At 40.1% G+C, this 26,560-nt stretch overlaps 1 protein-coding gene across 2 annotated transcripts in view; it reads right to left on the reverse strand.

Moving 5' to 3' along the window:
* SEMA4B (semaphorin 4B) overlaps positions 1 to 26,560 on the reverse strand; it is a 1,355,182-nt gene that overhangs the window by 63,117 nt on the left and 1,265,505 nt on the right. For both annotated transcript variants that reach the window (XM_044078286.1, XM_044078287.1), the window contains 3 exons: positions 23,570 to 23,751; positions 20,548 to 20,698; positions 14,547 to 14,757 (listed from right to left, as the gene is read on the reverse strand). In XM_044078286.1, the coding sequence (XP_043934221.1) occupies positions 14,547 to 14,757; positions 20,548 to 20,698; positions 23,570 to 23,751 (544 nt within the window). The remainder of the gene's footprint in view (positions 1 to 14,546; positions 14,758 to 20,547; positions 20,699 to 23,569; positions 23,752 to 26,560) is intronic.

The raw sequence follows: 26,560 nt of genomic DNA on the forward strand, positions 1-26,560 counted from the left end.
TCACTACTCAGTACAGTAGGAAGATTAAGAAACATTTATAGACTACATGAATTGAGTAGATGATCAAAGACAGATTATGAAAAGCCTGACTCTGTGGCATAAGGAGGGATAAAGTCCTAACTATGCCCCAGATGACCCATGTTAAATGGCAAAGGAAGTTGGAAGAGATAGGCATGGGAGACTGGAAGGGAGTGAGTCCATTCTGGGGGGACAGAGGTGGTCTGGTCCACTGCACTGCAGACTCCTAAATGAGTTTGATGGGTCTGGCATATGACAGAGTAGTCTGTGATAATGTTATGCTATGCATTGTCCAGTGGGATTAATACGTGTACATCAGTTAACTGCGGTGGTGGTGCTGCGGTAGCGTTGTCGCCTCACAGTTAGATGTTGTCCTGTTCGATTCTCAGCTAAAGCGTCTTCTGTGTGGAGACATGCGTGAATGGGCATACCTTAGTTGAAGGTTGTGCATCAGGGCTGGCAACTCGGTATGTAAAAATCTACTGCCAATCATTAGCGGACCGGAGTTCCGCTGTGGCGATCCCTAACCGGGAAAAGCCGAAAGATACAACAACAACATCAGTGTCATGTTGTGCATTGTCTAGTGGGATTAGTATGTGTACATCAATGTCATGCTGTGCATTGTCCAGCGGGATCAGTATGTGTACATCAATGTCATGCTTTGCATTGTCCAGTGGGATTAGTACGTGTACATCAATGTCATGCTGTGCATTGACCAGTGGGATTAGTAATTGTACATCAGTGACGTGCATTGTCCAGTGGGATTAGTATGTGTACATCAATGTCATGCTGTGCATTGTCCGTGGGATTAATATGTGTACATTAATGTCATGTTGCGCACTGTCCAGTGGGATTAGTTCATGTAAATCATGCACTTAAACTTCTTTCTAGGGCAGAAGTTATTGTAAATGTTACAGTCACTAGGGTCAGAAAAGTGGCATAGTGAGGGTGTGTGTGTGTGTGTGTGTGTGTGTGTGTGTGTGTGCTGGGTGTCCCCCATGCATAACAATAGTTCTCTCTCAGCATCTTACTTTTATCTCTCTGAGGAACTCATGGCCTTAGGATCTCACCCTGACTAGGAAATGAGTGGGCCATACAAATCTTGCCTTGGCTAAGGAATTAACTGGGTTTGGCTCTTAGCTTTCACCCTGGTGAAGAAAGAATGGGCCTGCAGTGTGTCAAGAGGATCTTGATAATCTTGCATGCTTAAAAATATGGTAAAAAACAAAATGCACCCAGGTCTCAGCACAAAGGCCACTATTAGGGCTAGTAACCAGTATTTCCAATCACCACAGAAGCGTTTTTCCAGATACAAACTCCGATTTAATGAAGAAAGTACAGTTTTGTACCTACCATAAATGTAGATGTCCGATAGACATGCAACTGCAGTCATAACATGTGGGTTGTCCTGCCTCAGGCAGCCCTCGGTCGGCCGGATTCCAAAGTCTGGGTCCGACGTCGGCTGATGTCGCATTTCTCTCCGACGTCAGAGCGGCTGGAGTATATAAGCATCAGCCGACGCCATTTTCTTCAGTGTTTCTTGCCCCAGATGCCAGGTGCCCTCCAAGGAAGGCTGTAATCAAATTGGAAGACAAAAACAGGGTTCCAAACAAATAAATGAGCAATAAAACAAATACACCATAACAGATATCCCCAGCTAAGAGTAACAGGGATAGGAGTGGACCCTAGGCATAGAGGGGTATGGAGGGAGGGAAAATCCGACTGCAGTTGCATGTCTATCGGACATCTACATTTATGGTAGGTACAAAACTGTACTATGTCCTTCAAGAATGCAACTGCAGTCATAACATGTGGGTAGAATACCATAGCTTAGCTGGGGGAGGAGGAATGCTCTAGGAAAAGGATGGTGTGGCAATCAAACCCTGCAGGACTGCCGAAGCAAGGCCTGCTCTGGATCTGGAATATAGAGGGAGATTGTAGTGTTTGGAGAATGTATGCACGGAGCTCCATGTAGCAGCTTCTAGAATGTCCTTGGTAGGCACCCCTCTTAAGAATGCTGTAGAGGTGGCTGTAGCTCTGGTGGAATGTGGTCTGACATTAGCTGGAACAGTCTTTCCATGAAAGGAATAACAGAATCTGATGCAATGTCCAATCCATTTAGAAATAGTCTGTTTTGAAATTGCTTTTCCTTGGACTGCAGGGGCGTAAGCTACAAAAAGTTGTTCAGACTTCCTACTGGCCTTGGTTCTGTCCAGGTAGTATCGAAGTTGTCTGTGAATGTCCAAGGTATGCAACAGTCTTTCCCCTTATTCTCAGGATTGGGGAAGAAAGCAGGCAGATGAATGGCTTGATTTAAAGAAACCCTAGATACCACCTTTGGCATAAAAGTAGGGTTGGTCCTTAATGAAACCCTGTCTCTATGAAAAAATAATAAAGGGTGGTATTGCCATTAGGGCCTGTAGCTCTGAAACCCTTCTTGCTGAGGTAATTGCCAACAGGAAAGCTGTCTTCCATGAGAGAAATTGCAAGTCAACTGAAGCTGCTGGCTCGAATGGAGGTAGAGTCAGTTTTTCTAAGACAAAATTGAGGTCCCAGGCCGGTACTGGGGCCTTTCTTGGTGGCTTAATGTTCTTGATTCCCCTGAGGAATTGCCTTAGTAAGGGGTGAGAAAAAACAGGAGGTTTCAGTGTTGTATCTAGCTGAAATAGCAGATGCATGTATCTTTATGGAAGAATATGAGAGGCCGTTCTTTAACATATCTGCCAAATATTCCAAGATGAGTGGGATGTTCAACAATGATGCATCATGTCCCTTGCTGGTATTCCAATTGCTGAATCTTTTCCACTTTGCTAAGTAGACCTTTCTGGTGGATGGTCTTCGAGCCTCTGTTAGTATCCGCTGAACTTCCTTGGAGAGAGATAAGCTGAAGTTATTTATGGGATTTCCCAGGCTGTTAGCTGCAGTGTCTGAAGATTTGGATGCAGTGTTTCGAAATTGTGTTGAGTTAAAAGTAGAGGCCACTGGGGGAGGGCCCACCTCCTGGTGTGACATATGCTCCGTAGTAGTGGGTACCAGTGTTGTCTGGGCCAGTCCGGAGCTATTATGATTCCCTTGGGCTTCTCTGCTTTGATCTTTAGTAATACTGAGGTCATCAGTGGCAGAGGTGGGAATGCATAGATTGCTAGGGAGTTCCAGTTGAATGAGAGGGCATCTATTTTCCAAGCTTTTGGATGGTATGTCCTTGTGCAAAATTTTGGTAGAAGATGGTTGAGGTGAGAGGCAAATAGGTCCACTTCTGGCTTGCCCCATGTCGAAGTGAGTTGTCTGAAGGCCTTCGGATGTAACCTCCACTCGTGTGGATCTGTGAAATTCCTGCTTAGGCTGTCCGCCAACACATTGTCTTTTCCTGGAACAAACTGGGATTGTAACTGGATGTTTAGGCTCAGTGATTTCTCCCAAAGCTGCACTGTCAGTCTGCAAAGGGGGTAAGAGTGGGTGCCCCCCTGCTTGTTTATGTACCACATCACAGTTGTGTTGTCTGTCCGTATCATTAAATGGCCTTGCTGGAGTTGGTGTTGAAAGGCCTCGATGGCATGCATTACTGCCAGCATTTCCTTTTGGTTTATATGCAGATGTGTTTCCTTTGGAGACCATTGTCCTTGTATACACCTGCCTTCCATGTGCGCCCCCCATCCAAGGTCTGAGGCATCTGTAGTCATGGTCTGTGTTATCTGTGTTTTTTTTAAATGACATACCTGTGTTTGCCTGGCTCACCGAGGCCCACCATAGGAATTCCTTTTGTAGGCATGGAATGAGTGGTATGATTGTCTCCAAGTTGTTGCTGTGTTGAGACCAAATGCTTTTTAGGTACCATTGAAGCTTTCTCATGTGTAGTCTTGCAAATGGAACCAGGAGAATGCAGGATGCCATGTAACCCAGGGCCTGTAGGAATCTCCTTGCAGTCATCTGGGTGAGTTTTGCTAAACCTTTGAAGTAATGAGTTAACTTCTCTTGCTTGTCTTCTGTCAGGTAAGCCATCTGAGAGGCTGTGTCTAGTTTGGCTCCTAAGAAGATTATTTGCTGGGATGGCTGCAGTCTTGACTTTTGGAAGTTGACTGTGTATCCCAGAGCTTGAAGTAATCGTATGACATAATCCAGGTTTTTTGTCAACATCAATTTGTCGTCCACTTGTATGAGGCAGTCGTCCAGGTACGGGTAAATTTGTATACCCTGGAGCCTGCAATGAGCAATTACTGAAGCCAGGCATTTTGTAAATACTCTGGGCGCAGTAGATAAGCCAAATGGCAATGCTGAGAATTGATAATGCTCTGGCCCTGCAAGAAATCTGAGGTATCTTCTGCAGCTGTGTCTGATAGGGACATGCAGGTATGCCTCCTTGAGGTCCAGAGTAATCAGCCACGACCCCTTGCCCAGCATGGGAAGGAGTTGCTGTAGAGTCAGCATTTTGAATTTTGGTACTATGAGAAATGTGTTTAATGCGGACAAGTCCAGTATTGGTCTCCATTGAGATTCTTTTCTTGGAACAAGGAACAGTCTTGAGTAAAACCCCTGGTCTTGTTCTTGTTGTGGAACTCTTTCCATTGCTTTCTTTCAAGTCAGCAGAGTGATTTGCTTGATAGCCTCTGCCCTCTGATTTTGTGGTAGGTTTGGCATGCCTTGTTTTCTTGGTAAGGTATGAAAATGAAACCTGTACCCTCGGTCTATAATGTCCAAAATCCATTTGTCTTTTGTCAGTCTGTGCCAGTTTTCTGCAAACAGAGATAATTTCCCGCCCAAGGGAGCTTCTAGTTGTTCCCTGGTAGGCGGTAGTAGAGGAAAGTCATTGAGATTGTGGTTGTGGGGCAGGTGAAACCCCTGCGTCACTTCTTTGGTTTCCTGGCTGCCATTGTCGTCCCCTGTAAGGGCCTCTGTATTGGCCTCTTCCTCGGCCACGTCTGTTCTTACCCCTTTGAAACTTTTCTGGATTAGGAAAGGACCAGTTTTTGAAGGCCAATTCCTACTGAATCTGGGGGGTTGAACCTGGAGGAAATCTTTCACAGTCTGAACTGATTTTGCTTTTTCTTCGATGGTCTTTAACACATCCTTAGCATTTGCAACAAAAAGCTTGTTCTTTTCCAAAGGTGCATCCAGAAGTTTTGCTTTTACATGATCTGGTACAGGTTGATCTTTTAACCAAGCTTGTCTACGAATGACTGCCCCTGTCATAGCTGCCCTACATGAAGCTTCCAGTGCATCATATCCACACTGCAGGAAGTGATTGCTTACTTGCTGAGTGTTATGTACAGCTTCCTGCAAAGTCTTCCTGTCTAAAGGATCAGAAGAGGCTAATGTTTTTTGTAAATCTTCTAACAGATAATCCTGATTTTGTAACATATGAAAAAGGCAATTTAAAGCTCTCATAGATAAGGTAGTGGATGTGTAAACCTTTTTGCCCCGTCTCTCTAATGACCTAGCTTCCCTGTTGGAGGGCAAAGGATTTTTTGAGGTGGAGGCTGAAACTCCTTTAAGCCCCTGTGAAATAGTTTCCAAATCAGCAGAATGGGCCCTGAATAAATGGGAATGAGTTTCTGGGACCCTGTAATACCTATCTGGCTTGGCTGGAGCAGGAGGAAGAGAATCAGGGGTAGCACTAGAGTCAGAATACAAATCATCCAGAACATCAAGTATAGGAGGAATAGCTAAGGGCCTGTGCTGAGGCTTCTTAAGGAAAGTCCTAAGGCGTTTCCTAGAATCAGAATATTCCTGACCTTGCCACTTGAAATGTTCCCTCATGGTGTGCAGAACTTCCCCAAAAGAAATATCCTCAAGAGCGGAGGCCGAGGGGATGGAATCTTCTGCATCCGAGTCCTCACAGGTCTGGAAGAGCTCTTCCTGGCTGAGTGGACAGAGCCCTCAGAATCTTCATCTGAAGGAGTAGGGTCAGAGGGTTCAACCCGGGGCCTTTTATCAGGAGGAGGCTGAGATCCTCTCTCAGGATGGGCCTGTGAACCTCTAATCATGGAAATCAAATCAGCAGCCATGGACATAATTTGTGTCTCTGGAGTCGGCTGAGGTAAGGATTTAGAAGTAATATGCTTTGTTTTGCTGGCTGCCTTAGCCCTAGTGTAGGCCTTAATAGACATGGCCATAGGGGGCCTGGCAGCTCCACGTGCAGGAGTGACCTTGTCTACAGCAATGGTCTCGGGCATTTCCTCGGTTTCGGTATCCGGAGGAAAATCTATAACTGGCGTCGGAGTAATGTCTGGAAACGGAGTAGTCGGTAATGCGGTGTCTTCAGTTCGGAGCGGTGGAGAGACCGTCTCAGAGGGAACCGGAGCACTCGCGCTAGGTTTTGGCGTGGAGTCGGTGGTAGATGCGGGCCGAGGATGTCGGTCCCGGTCTTTTCGCTTTTTGGGAGTTTGCGATGTCGGAAGATCCGACGGCATGGTGTAAGCAAAATTATCGCTGAAATAATCTTCAGCGAACTCCGCCCAGCGCCTGAGAGTGCGTTTGTTAAAGCGAGCACAGAATACACAGGCCGAGACGTCGTGGTCTGGGCCCAGGCAAGGGAGGCAGTAAGAGTGGAAATCCTTATGAGGTATTTGTTTACCACAAGAAAGACAATTGTTAACTTTTTCAGTAATTTCTGACATCGGCTGAGGCAAGAAAAGATCCCCAACGGGGTACTTAGCTTTTTTGATGACTTCGGTATCGTAGAATACAGGAGCTGACCGACCGGCACTTGCAAACTGCTTTGGCTTCGGGCACCGCGCAGCAAGAAAGACTGAAGAAAATGGCGTCGGCTGATGCTTATATACTCCAGCCGCTCTGACGTCGGAGAGAAATGCGACATCAGCCGACGTCGGACCCAGACTTTGGAATCCGGCCGACTGAGGGCTGCCTGAGGCAGGACAACCCACATGTTATGACTGCAGTTGCATTCTTGAAGGACATCAAACCAACGCACACAGAAACAATACGGAGAGAAAATAAAAACTTCCACGTTTCGTCCAAAACTTCATCGATGAAGTTTTGGACGAAACGTGGAAGTTTTTATTTTCTCTACGTATTGTTTCTGTGTGCGTTAGTTTGTTCTTCATTAAATCGGAGTTTGTATCTGGAAAAACACTTCTGTGGTGATTGGAAATACTGGTTACTAGCCCTAATAGTGGCCTTTGTTCTGAGACCTGGGTGCATTTTGTTTTTTACCAGTACTGTTGTTGCACCTTACATTTTTGTCGTTTAATGCTTAAAAATATGCACTATGATGAACTACAGCAACACAGTTAAAGAAGCAGAAAAAGTCAAAGAACAGTCAGTTCCAGTAGGCTAACTGTGTCTAAAAAGCATTTAAGCTGACCATGATCCTTACAGAAGGAGACAGACTGCTGTCAGAGAAAATGACACAAAGTAGTAAACCTGCAATTAAAAGTAAGCCTACTGGACACAAGTGCCCCTTTTTACAGCAACCCATGTGATGTGCTCAGAGTCCTTCAGTGAGCAAATGGATTAGGAAGATATCAAACCTTGTACTCTGGACTACAGGGAGAAGCTAGTTATCAACTCACAGTTTTAATCCCCTGCGCTAATTTATAATCTTCAACTTTAAGCATGGTAGAATTAGGTAGCATCTGGCTTAAATCCTCAGGGATGGGTTTGCGGAGGCAAGGAATAGTCCAGGAATTAAACGTCATGCTAAAAATGTAAAGCTTATCTGTCAAAACTGGCTAAGAAAATGTTGGCAAAGTAGGCTCTGCAATGTGGTTATGGAATACAATAGTACTATTAAAAATATCTTTGCTGTTTTTCTTCATATGTGCTACTTGCAGCTCACATACAATTTGACAATCAAATCAATCAGGCCTAGCAGCATGAACTGTGGTTTCACAGGCAGCTGTACATGGCAGAAAAAATGCCAATTACATGTTAAAAGGAAATATAAATAATAATAACAATAAATTAAAGCCCTACAACTGTCACCTGACAAAATTTTTAACAAATAATGCCAGTATGATAATGCTATTATTCATTAAATATTTATGGTGTTAGAGTGGTCATCCTATGGTCCTTCTTTTGCTTAGCCTTCACATGTATTTAGTCACCATCTGGTGTTATTCAGCCCCCCCCCCCAAAAAAAAGATCACCACCCAAAGGTATTACTTGTTCCTAAGGCAGACAAAGTTCTTGTGGTGCAGTGTGGAAAAGGGTATGTGTGAAGACTGGTAGACATGGGTGAAGGCTGCCAGCCTAGCCAGATAGAATTTTATACATAATTCTATCATTTGTAAATATGAATGTAAACTACAGGCTTGTTGTCTTAAATGTAAAGAAATACTGTTACATGTGGAACTGGAAATAAATGTGACAACAGTGCACTCTACTGACCAAAGTGAAGCCTGTAGTGACTCTTTTAAGTGGACAGTGGTGCCGAAAAGTCTAGATGAAGAAATTCTTTCTATTCTTTTAACCAAGAGTTAAATTGCTAGATTTAAACATGCAAATGTATTTTTATTGCTCTGTTCCTGACTAGCTGCAGGATAACAAAAGGGAGATGTTAACAATGTAAATGTAGTTAATGTGTAGCCTGGGAACACCAGGAAAGTATAAAAAGATGATGTAATGTTTATCAGAACTGCAACAGCAATTTAAACAGAGAGAATCAGAAGGCATTAAGCATTTTTGACTTGACTACCCAACTCACAGCACTCTGCCTTGCTCTATAAGTGAGTTATTTTAAAAGTGTGTTTTCTTTTAGGAATAACTATAAATTAGAAACATTAGACTGTGTTTTTCTGTGATGTCAGAACTGTACTACTGATTTATTTTAAGTATTTCTGTGTGATCTCTGAACTTTTGACTAGCACTGTATAGTAGAAAGTATTGTCTTGTGGTTTTAATTATTTATTATTAAATATTTTAAAACCTTTTAACTGTGGCTGGTTTTGTGTAGAGACAATTTAAGCTCTTTAGAGTACTTGTATGCTTTTGGTAACATTGTACAAAGCCACTCCTATAGCTTTAGCCCTGGGCTATACTAACAACTGGATAATAATATTGCACAGTAATAATTGGACACCCTTTTAAGGGCCTTTGAGTAGCTGATAAGTATTAGCTGGGTGGCAGCAGTATTTACTACTGTATAGTCTGGGTAAAAGGGGCACAGCTGGAGAACCTGTGCCAGCCTTCCCCAGGAGTGTCTGTGTGGTTGTATAAACTTATCTCAAAGTGTGTGTGTGTGTCAGCTACATGGGATGGGACATGAAGCACTGGTTGGACAGAGAGGGTGCTGGAGATTTTAGCTTGCCCAGCTATGCTGAGATCTGGACCCTATAGCTGTACCAGTGGGGAGTCTTATTGGGGACCTGGGGAGCTAGGGAGTGACCAGCCCCGGACTGACTGTGATCTCTGTGTGCTCTTAAGGGAAATTGCACTTTACTGTGTGTATTTGTTATCCTTTCCTCATATATGAAACACCCTCTCTGGTGTTAGTGGTGAGGATTGAGACTCCTTGATTGCTGGGCCAGGGCACGGGCATCACAGTATGTCCAGTGGTTTGCAGCCTTTTTGTGACACATCCCTACGGAAGCCATCAATACTACTACAGGAACCTGTGCAGCCCACCTGCAGGTGACCATGTAATTTTATAACACTATTAAAGAAAAACAGGAAAAATGTCAAAAAAGCATGTCTACTTTTGTATCAGTAACATGATATGCTGAGAATATTAACTGTCATTTTATGAAACTGAATTAAAATATTGTGCTAAAGTTTAACTATAGACAACGATGAACTTTGTTTAATGTGGATGGGGAGTTTGTTCCAGATCAGTGGTATCCTCTGCAAGATATAACCGTTATTCCAAACCATTCTGATGTTGCAGAAGAGGGCTAGATCTCCAGTCTGAGTATTTCTCATGCCACTGGACTTGATGATGCACAACAAATCCATCAGTGCTGAGTCTGATAATGCCTTGTATGCCAGACATGAGTTATCTCTTAGCAGTCCATAGGATACAGAGTATGGTGACAGGGCTTTGAGTCGGTCCATGTAGGACATGCTATTTAGATCTTGTATCCTTTTAGTAGGATATCTCTGTGGGCATTCCAGTTGTTGAATATGTCTGATCAGATACATGCCAAAGAGAGCATTATATTCAGTGATTGGCCTAATGAGGACTGAGTAAAAGGGGAAAATTACATCCCTAGATTTAGACAGAATCCCTTTTTTATAAGCTGTGCAATATATAAAGGCTTTCTTACAGCAGTCGACACATGTTGGTCGAAAGATAGGTCATTGTCCACATACATGCCCAAATCCCAAACAAATGAGTCAACTTTTAGGGGCATATTGTCAATGTGGTAGTTCCCTGGGGTAGATAACTTCCCAAAGAATACAACAATGGATTTTTTGGCATTTAGTTTAAGTCCATGATTTTGGCACCAGTTATTTATTTGGGACAAACCTTCCTGTAGGATGGCTAAATCATTTGAGGATTCAGTGACTGTTCCTAGCTTGCAGTCATCTGTAAACTTAGTCAGTCACAGCACTTTGATATTGGCTTTCACTTCAGAAAAGTAGGTGCCAAACAAGGAGGGTCCCAGCACAGAACCCAGGCAGACTCCATTGGTTATTGCTCTCTTTGTGGAGGTATTTTTCCCTATTTTGACTTACTGCATTCTATCTGTGAGCCAGATGGCAATCCAGCAGGTGACATAGGAGTTGATTCCTAGTTTATTTAGCTTTTAATCTGAGTGAGGAATTGTGTCAAGCACTTTATCCAAGCCAGGGTATTCAATGTGTACCATTTTGCCTTCATCCTTTGCTTTGGAGACCTTTCCAAAAAAATCCACCTGGTAAGCATGACATGCCCTTGATGAATCAAAACTGATGTAGGCCCAGTGTTCGGCGGTTCCTTATGTCCTGATTGATTAGTTCCATGACAAATCTTTACATGGCTTTGCATATGAGGCCAGTCAGACTTATGGGTTTGTACTTGCCTGGGTCTGTGAAAGGTCCTCCCTTATGCAGGGGAATAACTGTAACTGTTCTCCATTTGCTCAGTACAAAACATGTATGGCGGCTGAGATTGAACAGTGTTGTTAGGGATGTGGCTAAGTCATGCTTCCTGCTATGTAAGATGCATCCAGGGATATTTTCAGGACTCATTGATCCAGTATTTTTAGCTTTTAATAGCACTTTTAGGAATTTGATCTTGTGTGATAGCTGGAGGTGAGCCAGTTTCAGGTACATGTTGAGGGACAGATGGTGGGGAGAGAGGAGTAAAGTTAGAGGTAAATTTGTTGGCCAGTAGGTTCACTATGTAGGAAAACAGAAAGCAATCTGGAGAAGAAGATTTAGGACAGACATAAATAAGGCAAAAGGAAATTAGGGTGGCCAGCAAAGAGGTGGATGGATTGTATGAGAGAAGACCTGCGACAGTCAAGCATGACTGCTGAAGAAGGTGGCACTGAAGAGTAAGAGACGGTGACAAGCGGCAAGACTCCCCAACCCCATGTAGAAAGTGTGAATAAGGGAGTTGATGATGATGACATTCACTCTATCTTTGGCCTCAGTGTAGGTAAGTGTAGGTAACATTATTCACAATCAAGTCAGTGCTTTGCTGTTTTGTGTTTTTGAGATTATGAATATAACTAAAACTGCCTAGTGATCATCTTTGGCTTGGGTAGTTATTGATGGACTTTATAAAACTTGTAATTTGTTTGTTTATTTCAGTGACAAGGGATCTAATGTTCTGGGAATGGCTCTTTTTACTTTTTGTCAAAATACTTTTCTGTGGTTTCTGTGGTTTGTCCTGTACGTGTTCCTATGGTGTACAGCTGCATCTTCAGCTGTTTATATGCTAGTATTGTGTGGTGGTATGTTTCTGCATTTTCAGTGGAATTAACTGGGTTTGGTGGGGATTTGAAGCTTCCCAGTGTACTACGTAGGAGGTGGTGGTTTGTCTTAAAAAATTTCTAAAGGTACCTTGGGTCTGGTTTAAATTTTATTTCGAAGGAGACTGCTTTATGGTTGGCCCTAACAAGTGATGCAGATACACAAGAGATGGTGAAAAATGTTCCCTTATTAGTAAGGACAACATCCAAGATGTTACTCCCCATATTAGATACTTTGACTAATTGTTCCAGGGCATTTGTACTTGGTGGGCATTTCCCAGTCTATAGCTGGATAGTTTAGATCACCTAGGAAAATAGTATTGAGTTTAATATTGAGTGATTCTAGTTCATTTAGATAATAGGCATTGTGGCTTTCTTGTGTCATAGAAGAAGTTCTAGAGCTAGCTAATATATGGTTTGGGGCCTTCCTGGTGTTTTCTTTTGGACATGAAGAAGCTCTAGTGCATCATGCAGCTTTACCGGCCCTGAAGTGAGGTGAAAATAAGACTCTAATAGCCACTGTAAACCAACAAGCTTTCACATAAGGTGGAAACACATTTGAAGATGATCTTTAAAGCCAAAGATGGGCTTTCTTGCACACTCTTTTTTGCTGACTTTCTTGCACCCTTACACAAAAACAGCAGGTCCAAAGCCTCTTGATCATCTCAAAGTCTCTGTTGTCCCTTAACTGAACTCTAGTTTGTAAGTGAGGTTTAATAACAACGGAAACCATGTGTAAACTAGAGGCCAGTTTTAAATTTCAGGCATGGTCAGAGAATCACTAATATTTACCAAGCAAGAAAGCAGGGACTTGTGACTTTATAAGAGTTACAGCTTTTCACAAGACAGTCCTGCTGTGAACAAATACTTCACCTGAAAAGCTGAGAAATAAGCCTTAATTAAAAAAAATCTTCCTCTGAATGCTGCATGAAACTAATAATGTATCTAAAACACAGTAAACTGATTAACAGAGTTTCTAAAGTCATCTTTGACACCCCATGATGTGATGACTAGAATCCTTCTATTCTGTTTTAAATAATCTGGGCAAAAAATGTTTTTTTTTTTTTTAATAATTTGAAAAATACTGGCTCCACGTGCACAGGTAGAGAGTCCTGACTGCAACCCATGCAACTGGGGTTTGCTTAGCAGCTCTGGCACTAAAGGACTTAGGCAATGTGAGGCAGGAATAAAGGGGCATATCCCACTCCCTTCTCCCAGGGGATGGCAGTAGGGAGGCTAGTGCAGACGTTGGGTGCAGCAATTAGGTATGATTTCACTGCTGGAGACCAGGGAAATGAATTAATGTGCTTTTGCAGAAGTCAGGGGACAACCTTTGTGGTCAGTCCACTGCATGTCCTCTTCTTTGTGCTAACAGTGTAATTAGAGATGTTAGGGCTTCATAAAAAAAAAGACATTATTGACCACCTCTGATGGCTGGTCTGAATGAAGGCCCCTCTGGGCTGATTCTTGCTCCATTGATAGGGAATGACTGGGACAACTGGCCAGCAGGAGACTGGTGCTCAATAGGTAGGGGGGGGGGGCAATGTGATCAAAAAACTTCTTTTGTAAAACAGTACTTCAAGGAAACATGTTTCTCCCTGTCTGCTGCTGGTACTACAACTTCATCTTATACTCCCCTATATTCTGACATAAGGAAAAGGGGAGTGCAGGGGTGTGGTCTATTAAAATTTAAGGGACAATGTTTTGCATTACTTATTATTTGCATTAGGTCGAATTTTGTAAGTAATTTTAGGTAATCTATGCCTCTGATTAATTACACAGTTAAACATAATGCAAACAATAACAGATGTTAACAAGAATGTTACCATCCTCTCTGTCTGTTCAGAGTTTTAATACCACTAGCAAACATGAAAATCAGACATGTGCTTAAAAGCTGTTTTACAAATGATTTGCAGGGAATTTTTTTGTTCCAACATTATTTAAAATAACTGTGAAAGGCATGATATGGTGCCCAGTGGGGTCTTGTATTTTTCTCATTAATATAAATCAAAACAACAGAAAAACTAGCATTCTTATACAGTCATAGTTTGGGGCAATAAAGTAGAACCATGTTTAACTGAAGATTACTCTCAAGAATCTCATGTTTTAATGCCTCACTTTTGTATCTGAAAAGTGGTGACCCTCTAAACGTTTCAACAGTCTATCACAAATATACATCTGATTCATTTAAATAAATCTGTGACATGCATGGCCCATATATTTCACAGATAAATATATTTGTGATTTAATTGATTAAAACTGATTAGCACTCTACTAGTAGTAACCAGCAAAGAACTTCAGGTGTGTAGTGAACATGAAGACACAAGGAACACATATGCAGATTGAATGGTTGCCTTCTAAATGTAGACAGATAAAAAGACACAGGAAAAACAGCCAGTCAAGCACTTAGTAATTCTCATTACAGTCTCAAGTTACAAATCAGAAACAATCATCCTATTCAATAAACAACAAGAAATGACAAGTATCAAACCTATATATCCTCTGTATCATTATGTAATATCGGATTTCTCTTTACTAGATCAAGTCTGTACCTGATCAACAACAACAACAAATAAAACAAACAAACCTGCATCTATAAGAAACAGCTCTTCAAGAAAATAAAATGATGTTTCAAGTAAAAGAGAAGATTACGGTCAGGGTCTTTGAATTTACCTGTTCCTAAGAAAAGGACATCATAGGTGTTGCTAATGCCTCTCATCCTGTGTACAGTGATCTGCTGATAGTGTGTGTCCTTCTGTAAAAGCTGAGGTTGGCTCTTGATAACTTTGTCCATCAGAAAATGGTCCTTGATGAAGTTAAGCACCTTATCTGGTACCTGCAGAGAGCTGTTAATTTCCATACCTCTTGTTTTCCTGGTGATGCACTGCACAGGGAAATAGGTGGGATAGGGAGATGATAAGTCAGCAGAAGCCAGCATAAGACACAGTCCGCATTACAGACAAAATAACTTACATTTCAAGATAATGACTTTTCTACTGCAAAAGTAAATATAAACAAACATATAAAAAGACTAAGGAAATACAATCAGGTAATTGATACCTAAATGGCAAGCCACAATCTACTGCTGGAGAAGTGTACTTTTAAATGGATAAAAATGTTAGCAGCTGATCTTCAAGGATTCTGCTGTATCAGTGTTTTACAGCTTCAGATTCAAAACTACTTCTCTATAAATAATTTTTTCCCTTTTTTCCTATGTACTGCCTGCCAATCACAGCCCTCTCTCAGCCAATCAACTCATTAGTTTCCTCCTCATTGAGGGCAAAGTCAGCTGAGAGGGGCCATCATTAAGGTAGCTATCAGGTATGGTTGGAGAATTTTTTATATGCCCTTACTTACACTTGAACATTCAGATAAGGAGCAGAGAGGGACGTGCAACAGGCTAATCATCCTGGTCATTCATTTCTGCAATGGACATTGCCAGCAAGAAGCTTCACCTTCTTTCTTTAAACACAGGAAATGGTTTCCCCAATCTGCAGCAGAGAAACTGCACTTCCCTATGTGTTCTCACAGCACCCACAATCCTCCCTTTCCTCCTGGGAGTGGCTGAAAATGTCACGCCCTTTCTCTCCTCCTCCTTGTCTGGCTCCTTTAGTGTTAGGGCTGGTAATCAAACCACAGTCTCCTGGGTCATGTCTATATCATAACATCGACAGCTTAGGTTGTCGAATGCTAAATCATCGACACCTAAGTGTCGAACGCTTAAAATACGAACGGCCACATCATAGAATTTTTTCCTCGGGAAAGAATTTGGTTGGCCATCTGTAAACAAAATAAACAAACACACCCAAACATAGTGGGGGGCTTTGGCCCCCCCCCAACTAAATATACCAACTCCGAGATCACTCTACATTGGGGAAAGGGCTAATCCCCAATAACAGCCACGCAAATTCTTTGATGATATGGCCATTTGCTATTGTAAGCGTTCGATGCTTAGGTGTCGATGATTAAGCATTTGACAACCTAAGCTTTTGACAATTCAATAGGAACCCCCTGGGTCTAGGGTTGCCACTTTTTGTTGTGGTTAAAACTGGACCAAGGCCACACGCCTTGCACCTCCCACAACCCACCCACCTCCTCTCCTTGCCCTCTTCCCACCCATTTCATGATGTCATTGTCATGTCAGATGAGGGGAACACCTTCTTTTCTCCATTTGCAATGCCTTTTTTCTGCCAATTTACTATGCTTTTCTATAAAAATGCATAGTAAACCTGCTGATTTAACAAACTCTGATAGTCTGTTTCTTTTTTAAGCATAACACTGGAGTTTGTTTGATTTCTGGACAGTCTGGAAAAAAATGGATGGGTGGCAACGCTACCTGAGTCACAATTAGAGTTCCATCTCTCTGTACCACCAAGCCAGTTCTGAATCAAGCATATCCTGTATGCACCATTTCAATGTGCAGAATGTGGTGTTTTGTAAACAGCAGATCCTTCTTTCTCTTGAAGGCAGTAATAAAGTATTTGAATTACATCAGAACATTGAAAAGGAAAAATTGTGAATTTAACATGTTATCAGTAAGGAATGACGTGATCAAACAACTGCAGGATATAAATAATATACTTGTAGAAAAAAAAGTGTGCATACTTCACATCAGGTAAAGATATATGTCAGAGAACAAAGTGTAATGGCAAATATACTAATTACTGTCATAAATAAAATTAAAAACTTGGGCTCCATGAGACCAGACAATATAAGCGGTAGTTTTCTACAAATTATCAGGGAAAACTAACAATTGCGATAACATTTTTTTGTATGAGGGTGTGTCTTGGTGTCAGAATATTGTGGGACTAGTAGTCCCAAGAGTCTGAACAGTGTTCTATGTATAATCAGAGAGGGTCATAATGGAACTTATCCTGGATTCTGAACTTTGTTGCATTCTTTCAAGAAGTAGCATCAGCACTTGGTAAAAAACAAAAGAACGGGCAGTGTCATTTGCTCATTTGGACCTTCCCAACAAGGAATAACTGGCAAATTAAAAGTATTAAATTATAATCCATAGGTAATTCAATAGGTAAAAAATACTGGTTAAGTATCAAGGTACAAAACTGTGAGTGTGCGTGTTTGTGTGTGTGTGTGTGTGTGTGCATGTGTGTGTGTGTGTGTGTGTGTGTGTGTGTGTGTGCGTGTGCGCGTGTGCGTGTGTGTGTGTGTGTGTGTGTGTGTGTGTGTGTGTGTGCGTGTGTGTGTGTGCGTGTGTGCGTGTGAAAATTACCTTTCTCTTTTGATGGGGTTACAAATAACATTCTACTGGACTGCACTTGGTCACTTCTTTTCAAACTATTTCTCAATGTAAATGGGAAAATGGCTCTGGATAACCAAATAAACTGATGAGTACAAACTTTGTAGTATAATTATTAAAATAAAGATTCTAAAGTACATTCCTGCTTCAATTTTAATACCAATAAATAAACACCTGGACACTTGGCAAATATAAATTATAATTACAAAACAAATAGCTAAATAATAAAACCATGACCCCCATTATTGCAGCTCTAGGGACAAAATCATATATATATATATATATATATATATATATATATATATATATATATTTTAAACTTTAGAAGGCCTTTTTTTAGTTCTGACAAGTTACTTATTTTGTACGAATGAAATTAATCTGAATTTTCCTTATTAATTTTTAACACTTTGTGCATAGTTGAACAGTATAAGCTTTAACCAATGTGTAATTACCAAAGTTAGAAATGCACATGCCACAGTGCATCTAATTATAAAAGCATACCTAATTACTCCAAGGAGATCATTATATTACTTTACACTTTAGTGGTTTGGCCCATTAGACAAGACAGTACTGGAATCTGTAGCCTTTGAACCAACTACCTGAAATAACTTGAAAAATTGTGCTGCCTCCTTGTTAGAAATATAAATGTGGGAATTTTGAGCAATTTAAAAATGCTTCAGAAGTTGCTCATGTATTCTGATTGACACATTATGCAACACCTTATAAGATTATGGAACAAGCATACCCATACAATCAGAAAAATAATTCATTAATAGCCTTCAAAAAAATAAAAAGTTGAAATATCAGCATGAGGCCTTGGCAATCAGGTTGCTTGAAAGCTAGTAGATCACACACTTGATAATCAAAGCTTCTGAATTTATGAACCTGTAAACTGTTTTTTTCTAAAAGTAAGTATAGAGTCAGGCAGTATATGTATAGAAATTATGACAAAAAAGAAAATCAGTGTGGCATGCAAATGATTTTTTGCAAACACAAAAACAATCTCCCAATGATGTCTTACAACAAACTAAAACTCCAGCAATACCTTACATTTTGGATTCTGAATACAGCCAGAAAATATTTTTGCAAGGCAGCAATATGTTTGAAGCTCACATCCTTCCTGGACTGTATGGTTAACGTAATCACAGTTTATAAAGATGTTTTTCACCAAAATAATTTGCCATCATTCCCTGTTTATATCAGAACTCATTATGTGGTTATGTAGTATTTAGTTCTGTCATTCATCAAATTGGCAAACACTATAATACTTTGCCCAGGCCTTTCTGAAGCACCTTTCTGCTTCTTTTTCTTTACTAACTAAGTTTTAAGCTTCACATGTTCTGCAAATGAGGCAACTCTTCCTACACAGTCCAGGAGGGAAATTTTAATGACTGTGGGCTTAAGTAAAAAAGTCTGTTGGACATAGTCCCTTTCTATTCTTTCATTCACCATGTACAATCCAAACCTCATTTTCTGGCAATACTTGTGCTAAAATGTTTAGCAGTCTTCCTGCCCAGGGCAAAATGCTCCAGAACCCTATAATACTAATGCTGACTTCTCAGACAATACTCACTTCAAGAGAAGAACTATCTCTAACAGCCAGTTGGGTCATGTAGATGGATGAAGCTCTCCAGACTATGGCTCAGGTGACCCAAATTTGATGAGCAGTTCAAGCCTGTGACACATCTTGCAGAGAAGATGGTTGTACCTGTTTCTTGGGGGGGGGGGGCGTACTGGTGTAAGCATATCATTTTTCATGTGGACCACTTTTTAAAATCCTAGTGAATAACTACCAGGTTGGGCATATGGGAGGACAAAGATGGCATGGTCACGCTATGGCATAAAGTGGACACACCCTCAGCTCACTACTTATCTTTTCCTGATACAGACTCAAAAAAAGATGAAGAAAAAGTCAGCACAGAGGGGGTAAGGCCTAGGAAAAAAGCTCTAACATGTATCATAGCATATATGACACTGTTGGTCTCAAACTCCACTCCACCTCCCAACTGAGTGGCTCCTTTTTCCATTCTCACCCTGCCTGTGATAGCCTCTGCCAGAAGGATACTGGCTATCTACCTGTGAAACCTCTACTCCTCTAGTCACAGTACCTCACCAACCCACAATAGTGCTAGGGGATGTGGACAGGAACAATAGAAGCAAAACCAAATAGCAGATGTTCACTTGCGAGGCTTGAAAAGGGACTAAAAAAATTTAGAAACAGCTCTCATATATAAGCTGATGATGGGCCAGCTTTGCAAAATCAAAGTTTCACCTAATGCCTCTAAGTTTATTCAAAGTTCTGGTTTTAAAAAGCACCATCATCCTATTCTTTCAAGACAGATCTCTGTAAAACATCAATGGTGGATCCCTACACCATCATCATAGTCTTTCAAGACAGATCTCTGTAAAACATCAATGGTGGATCCCTACTTTTATCAGACATACATATCAGAAGCCACTGAGAAACTTTTTTTCTTTGTAAGTGAGAGCAATGCTAAGCTACTAACTGAGGTCCCAGCTTACATTCATTTACTTTAATTAGCATTAAATGACAGGTTTATATATTTTTCTTCAAAGCTCTTAAGTGGTTTAGGTTCATCAGTTGTGGTTTCAGACACTATGCATATGGCTGAGACCTGCATTTATATTCATATTAGTTGGGTAGAGAGCTGACAGATGGACAGTCTCACAAAAGTACTCCTTTCATACGTAAGACCTAGAATCAAATGGCTAACAAAAGAAAAATAATGCAGCATAATAACAGTCAACATAGACAGATAAAATGGATGACTAGTAATTCAGTACAGAGAATCACCATCTACTGTCTGGCACAGAGTATAAGAAACTCCATTACATGGCTTCTCATGTCCAAGTCCACTTTATCTTCAGGATGACTGGACAGGCTAGAAGCAGAAAAATAAATAAATAAAAGAAACAAACAAACTGCAGCCACCTGATACATCTGTTTTAAGTTCTTTAATTCTTTCGTTGGTAAACAAGACTATCCCAGGATGAAACAAGTGACAGAGTGACATTCATGTTATTAAAGGAGCAAAAAGTTTATGGTTTTAAAAACAGTTGTAGTCAATAGACAACTCCAGGTGACAAAAAGCTGACTGTATCAAAGTTCAAGGTGTTTCTTGTGTGGTTTTGGCACAAATATACAGAAAATAGATTTCCTTTGTGTAAAAGCATTTTTCTTCACTCACTTCTGCTGTAGAATCAGGAGGATGCTATCCACTACAATATAAAAATAAATTCAGTGAGCCAGCACAGATTTCTGACAAGGAAGTACAGTAACCTCAGTGTACTTGCCACCTTTTTGGTCAAAACCTACAGGTGCACTGCACAGTTAAATGAGCCTGCTGGTAAAAACAATCAGGAGGTACAGAATCTATTGTATAACCAACTTACCGATCCTGGTCTTGGCTCTGGCAAGGGATCAGTGTAGGTGTACCAGTACTGCAGTTCCCTGTTCACCTCCTTAAAGCTCCCATTGAAGGCTTCCTCTACCTGGTCCATAGTAAATGCACAAACTGCAGAACTACTAGACCCTCCTTTGTACCTTTGAAGGAAGGTAAGAAATCAGATTAACATTAGATGCAATACACTACACTGCTACCACATGAAGCATAGTTGTTTCATGGCAGATGTGTAATTATTCAGCTCTGAGAAAATCACAATGCAAATACATAGTTCCAAATGACTTGATGATTAATTTTCTTGTTGTAATCATCTAAATCATTGTAGTGTTACTGATGTGCTGCTGAATGACAGTATCTGAACCCCCCAGAATCGAACTGTAAAAGGCATGGAATCCTATTACAATGCAAAGGCAATACAGTACAATGCAATACAGCTAAACTTGCAAGCATTGGTGTACAGTTATAAAGTTGACAGCATTCAGGGTTTGTTTAAATTAAGTTATTACCTGGACATCTATAATAACTTTTCTAGTAACCATAGACATTATAGCGTTACACTTGGTGATTCCTCAGGACTTAAATAAAGACATGTTTAGGGATACTTGGATAAATTCTAATGGTTCCTTCATCAATGATGTTACAGACATAGGTTTATTTGTAGAATTGATTTTGGAAAACAACCTTTTTTTTCAACATAAGGGTGCTTTGGCCCCGCCCCCAGCTTTGCCAAATTAGTGATGGCAGTATGGGAGAGGGAATATATTTACAATTCACACTTCAAACTCTTTATTCCCTATTACTGCCACTTTACTGACCATCACTTTCTGGTTTGTGAGGGTAACCAAACATATTTCAATGCATTTTACATACATAAATAATTCTACAGAATTTTTGGAATTTACAACTCATATATATATGTTAGAGATGAACTACCATAATGCTATATTTAACAACAGGATTTATTATAATAGTTAGCCCCATTTTCAGGGTATCCTGTCCACTTACCACATTTGAAAAACAATGTTGTTGGAAGTCAGGTAATTAGGTTATCCAGACTGACATCGCTGGGTGAAGAATATTGCCTTACATTTGGAAATTTAAAGGAAATGTTTATCCACAGGGGTAGAATAAAGTGACAGTGAATATCATATGTAAGGAGGTCACATAACACTGATACAACTTGTACAAACACATTACTGATATTAGAAATGAAGGTACTGTAGCATTTACTAGCAGTACACACAAGGGTACAACACTTGAATTGGGTGCCACATAGAGTGTGGATAGTGGACACATTTTTAATTTGTCTGGGACAATTGGAAAGTATTATGTAGTAATGAGACTGTGTCTCGAGCAGTAGAATAGGGACTTTTTTGAGAAGAAAGGCAATAATATTACTTGTTAGAACATGGCAATCAAACAAAAGGTATATTCACAGACAATAGAAGGGGACATTCAGTTGTATAAGGTTTTGTGGGTATTTTCTTTTCTTTTTTTACTACTAGACATAAACACAATTATTCAATTAAAAGTAAGTTCAAATATACTTTACTGGCATTCTGAAGTTTGTAATAAATTCAAAATAAATTTAGTTTCATGTATTGGAAAATGAAACTATTGATGAAGGATGTAATGTTGTGTCTTTCTGCTTTTCCCGGTTAGGGGTCGCCACAGCGGAACTCCGGTCCGCTAATGATTGGCAGTAGATTTTTACATGCTGAGTTGCCAGCTCTGATGCACAACCTTCAACGAAGGTACACCCATTCACACATGTCTCCACACAGAAGACGCTCTAGCTGAGAATCGAACAGGATAACGTCATACTGTGAGGCGACAATGCTACCGCAGCACCACCACCGCAGTATATATGCAGAGTTGAATTTAGTACAAAGAGTTACACTAGCAACTATCACTAGAAACCCCTCCTTGTTTAAATTAAACTGGAATATTAAAACAATTTTATATGGTGTCTGCATGTTTTTAAATCGGGAGCTGATTTACTTAAGTATGAAGTTGTACTGGTTTAATTATTTAAATCACAATTTACTGAATGCAAATGGTCTTTTTAGCACTTATCGAGAGTTATAGGATGTTTAAGTGTCTGACGAAGTCCTGACTTGAACAAGAGCTCACATCAGTTTTGGAAAGAAGTGTTGTTCAACATATGCATAATGTTTTTTTTTTATTCATTCATGTATTCATTTTGATAAAGCCTACTGAGTGTTGCATTGTTTCCTGGTTTCTTCTTTTTCCTTATCAATGGAACTATCTTATCAGGATTATGCTTTCAGTACTAATGTAACCCTCTGCCCTCTTTCCATTTGTACTGCTTTGGGTTAATGTTATCTCTGTTTCAAGAAAGAGATAAGAAGGCATTGGGTTATCCAGCAATATCAAAGTGGAAGGATGCTGGCAACAATGGTGCTATGAATAGTTTGTATGGTTCTAAGACACCTGTTGTAAATTTGCTGCCATGTACTACTTATAAACCTTTTTATATACTCCTTTCCTCACTGTTCCTGTTTTATAACAGATGTGTAGCATACAGAAAGGCCAGACTATCTCCCACATGCAGCTTCCAGTGTTCTGTCACTGTCTTTGCTGCACTGTAGGAATCTTAAAAAAATTCAGTTGTCCTAATCCATACCATACACATTACAAGTTCATTATGAGTAAATTTCTCCTTTGGATTTCAAAACAATTTACACCTGGACAAGAGACTTAAAGTGAGACTGCAAACATTGAAAACTGGTTGTGACTGAGAATAGCTTTTTCCTTTAGTACATACTGTTTCGGAATCTAATCCTTTGTCTACACCAGGGGTTAATGAAGCAATGCTTTATTCCAAGGCAACAACCATGACTGCTTTCCAGTATACTATAGTGCACTTACAAGAATACACAAAAGACAGTTATGAACACAATAGGTAGATGGAATCAAAGAGAGAGTAACAAAGATTTTAGAGACAAGTTATTTTATGTGTATTTTCATTGTCAAACATGCATACATACCACTGTGATGTAAAGACTCCATAGAAGATGGCATCTTTCCAATTGTCATGTCCTGGTGTCAAAACAAACATGTCCTGAATCACATTAAAAGGAAATCCATCATCTGAGAGAGAACAGAGAAGTTGGGCCTTCAGGAAAGTGGTCCACCGTTTTTGCAGAACACGGTCCCCTCCCAGGTCACCCTATGGAACAGGAAAGAAAACCACAAAATGTGAAGATACTGCTTAGTTCTAAGACCTTCATAGGTTTGTTTCTCTTACTGTTGTCAGTTTATTTAATCTTGATATCAATAATGAAGTAGATTACTATACCATTTTTACTTCAACTTAATGGACTAACAGTTTGCCTAGGACTAGAACAACTAGCCAGTGGTTCATAGGTTGGTACTAGGCTATTGGCCCTAGGGCTTATACAAGCCTAGCCATAACAATTCCCTGGCTATTTCTTCCCACAGTATTTACTTCCCTGGACCCCTGTCTAGCAGGGCAACTGACGTGATCCCCAGGGTGAATTTCCTATCTCCCATCCAATCATCAAGGTTCCTTTTGAAGAGGGCCAAAGAGGCGCTCTGCTTGACATGTATAGGCAGTCTATTCCAGAGTCTGGGGAGTCTCTGGGTGATGGTTATAGATGAGTAGTTTAAATCTGTGACGTCTAGTCTCATAGCTCAGTTAATTTCTACCTAGTTCTTCCAACGTCTTTATTTATGTGATCACTGTAGGTAATGGGTTAGGATTTTAATACCGAGTCACCAAAGATGCTAGCTTAGAAAAAAGGAATGTTTTATGTTTTGGCATATTTCTTACAAAGCCATGACCCTCTGGTAAAATAATTATTTATACACATTCTTATTTATTTTACTTTGCCAAATGTTGGCATACATTTGACCACATTTTAGTCTCACATGGAGTCTTGAAAAAGATTATAAAACTGCATTTCAGCAGTTTTCTCTTAATGTGTAACAAAAAAAAAAAAAGAAAAAACTGCATCCTGACTGTTTAACTGCCATTATTCAGGAATGAGAGTGAAACTAATTGTCAAGAGAAAATGCAAGTCTATCTTCTAATTACAAAGCAAGATAAAGTTATTCAACTTTAGTGACAAGATGTGTCATTTCATCTTAGAACATTATGACACTTGGTATCAATTACTCTTTACTGACTGGTCCAGAGAAATGAAAGAAAATAGCTTCAGTATTATGCAGACACTTCAACTTTATTATCATGCTCAGATTTTCCACCACTGCCAACTTCTAACCTTCTTCACACGTGTAATTTAAATGAAATGGCCATGGGTGTGTGGGTTGTAAAGATTTCCAAGAGCAACCACTCCTAACACTATAAACTGATCTCCATACAGCTCTGCCCTCCATACCTTTATTTACATATACCAGTATAGAATGACTTCCTGTTTGGGTTGGCAGGATGAAGCATGCTGACCTGAAAAATCATACTTAGACATGAAGTATGTCAGAACAGTTAACTTTTCAGTATGCCTATACAAATGTTAAACAGTACATTTTATAGCTAGTGGAAAGAAATGCTGGTTAGGTCTGAGACTTCTGGAGACTTTAACATGAAACTTGACAAAGGAGTTGGCCTGTGCATCAATTTCATACATGTACAAAGAGTCTTCCAAGTGCCAGTTTACGTTTGCAAACAACTGTGAACTCAGCCTATCTGACAGCAGCAGGATTATTTATACCTCAAGAAGAATATGGTGTAATGCCACATGTCAGAGGTTTAACCTGTCTTCTGCTTGATAATCACAGTTACTGAAGTATCCATCTAGAAAAAAAAGGCTTTATTGATGCATGTCTCACAGGATGATTGTGGCCATAGTTCAAGAGACATACATTTTTATCTTTAATGCCATTGACAGCAATACTGTTCTGATCAGACAAGTCTCATCAAGCTAAGTATCCTTTTTCAGAGAGTCCTAGGTAGTAGAATTACAAGCAGAATAACAGAGTTACAAGCATTACAAAGAGTACAACCAGTTGCCCAAATTAAACAAAAAAAACTTTACAACTGATTAACAAACAGAACCCTATACAATCAATAATGACATCATGCTAGCTTAATGTAGATGATTAGGGTATTATATCCAGTGAAATATGCTTCCTGTCCTCTCTTTAATGATATATGAAAGAAAGCAGAGAAAATATGTTTAGCTGACTGATGTGGAAGCCACAAACCACCACTGACAAGACAAAGTAGTTAGTCTCAACAACTGTCATCTCCACAGGAGAAAAACAGTTCTTTGTCCACAAACAAGTATTTTGAGTCTGCCAGAGATGAGAACAACCATTAAGAAAGTTGTCCATGCTAAGAACTTTATGTCAGCAAAAGACAATGGTAAAAATTATACAAATAGATGGCAATGGTGCAGTAGTTTAGCATTTAAATCTCTGATGTCAAAGTACCCCTCTGAAAGCTATCTTTGAAATAAAGCATTCACATCTCCAATTGGAAAGATTAGCTTTCAAATCCTCTATGATGAAACAAGGCTCTGCAGACCTCTCTGACCTTTGACAAGGAAGCATTAGAGATTCTTCTGGGTTCCTGCTAAATATGCTGAACCTACAAAATGGAAAATCTTCACTGATGGCATTAACATGCCTCTGTCAAACAAATCCAATACATAATTCAGCACTAAAGCCATACTGATAGAAGGGTCCAGCTTCTTCTCTTCATACCTCAAGAATCTTTCACACTTGTCCAAGAAATTCCTTATAGTCAAAGGCTTTTAGAATAAATATTAAGTTAATATCCTCCTTTTTTCTTATACCTTTTTTATATTTTACATATTTGCTGCATTTTTATTAAGAATGCAGATTTTACACAGATCCTCTACATTTTTTCTGCTTCTTTTTAGGCTCGTGAGCTTTCTTGTGACACCTCCAAGAAACATAGCTTGATTGAACTCCATCACTTGCACTACTCAGTGCCATGTTTAGACAACCCATTTGTGTATGCATTACTGGCACCA

The sequence above is a fragment of the Protopterus annectens genome, chromosome 7.part0 (assembly GCF_019279795.1).
Source record: "Protopterus annectens isolate FY-2018-M chromosome 7.part0, PAN1.0, whole genome shotgun sequence".
NCBI classification, from domain to species: Eukaryota; Metazoa; Chordata; order Ceratodontiformes; family Protopteridae; genus Protopterus; species Protopterus annectens.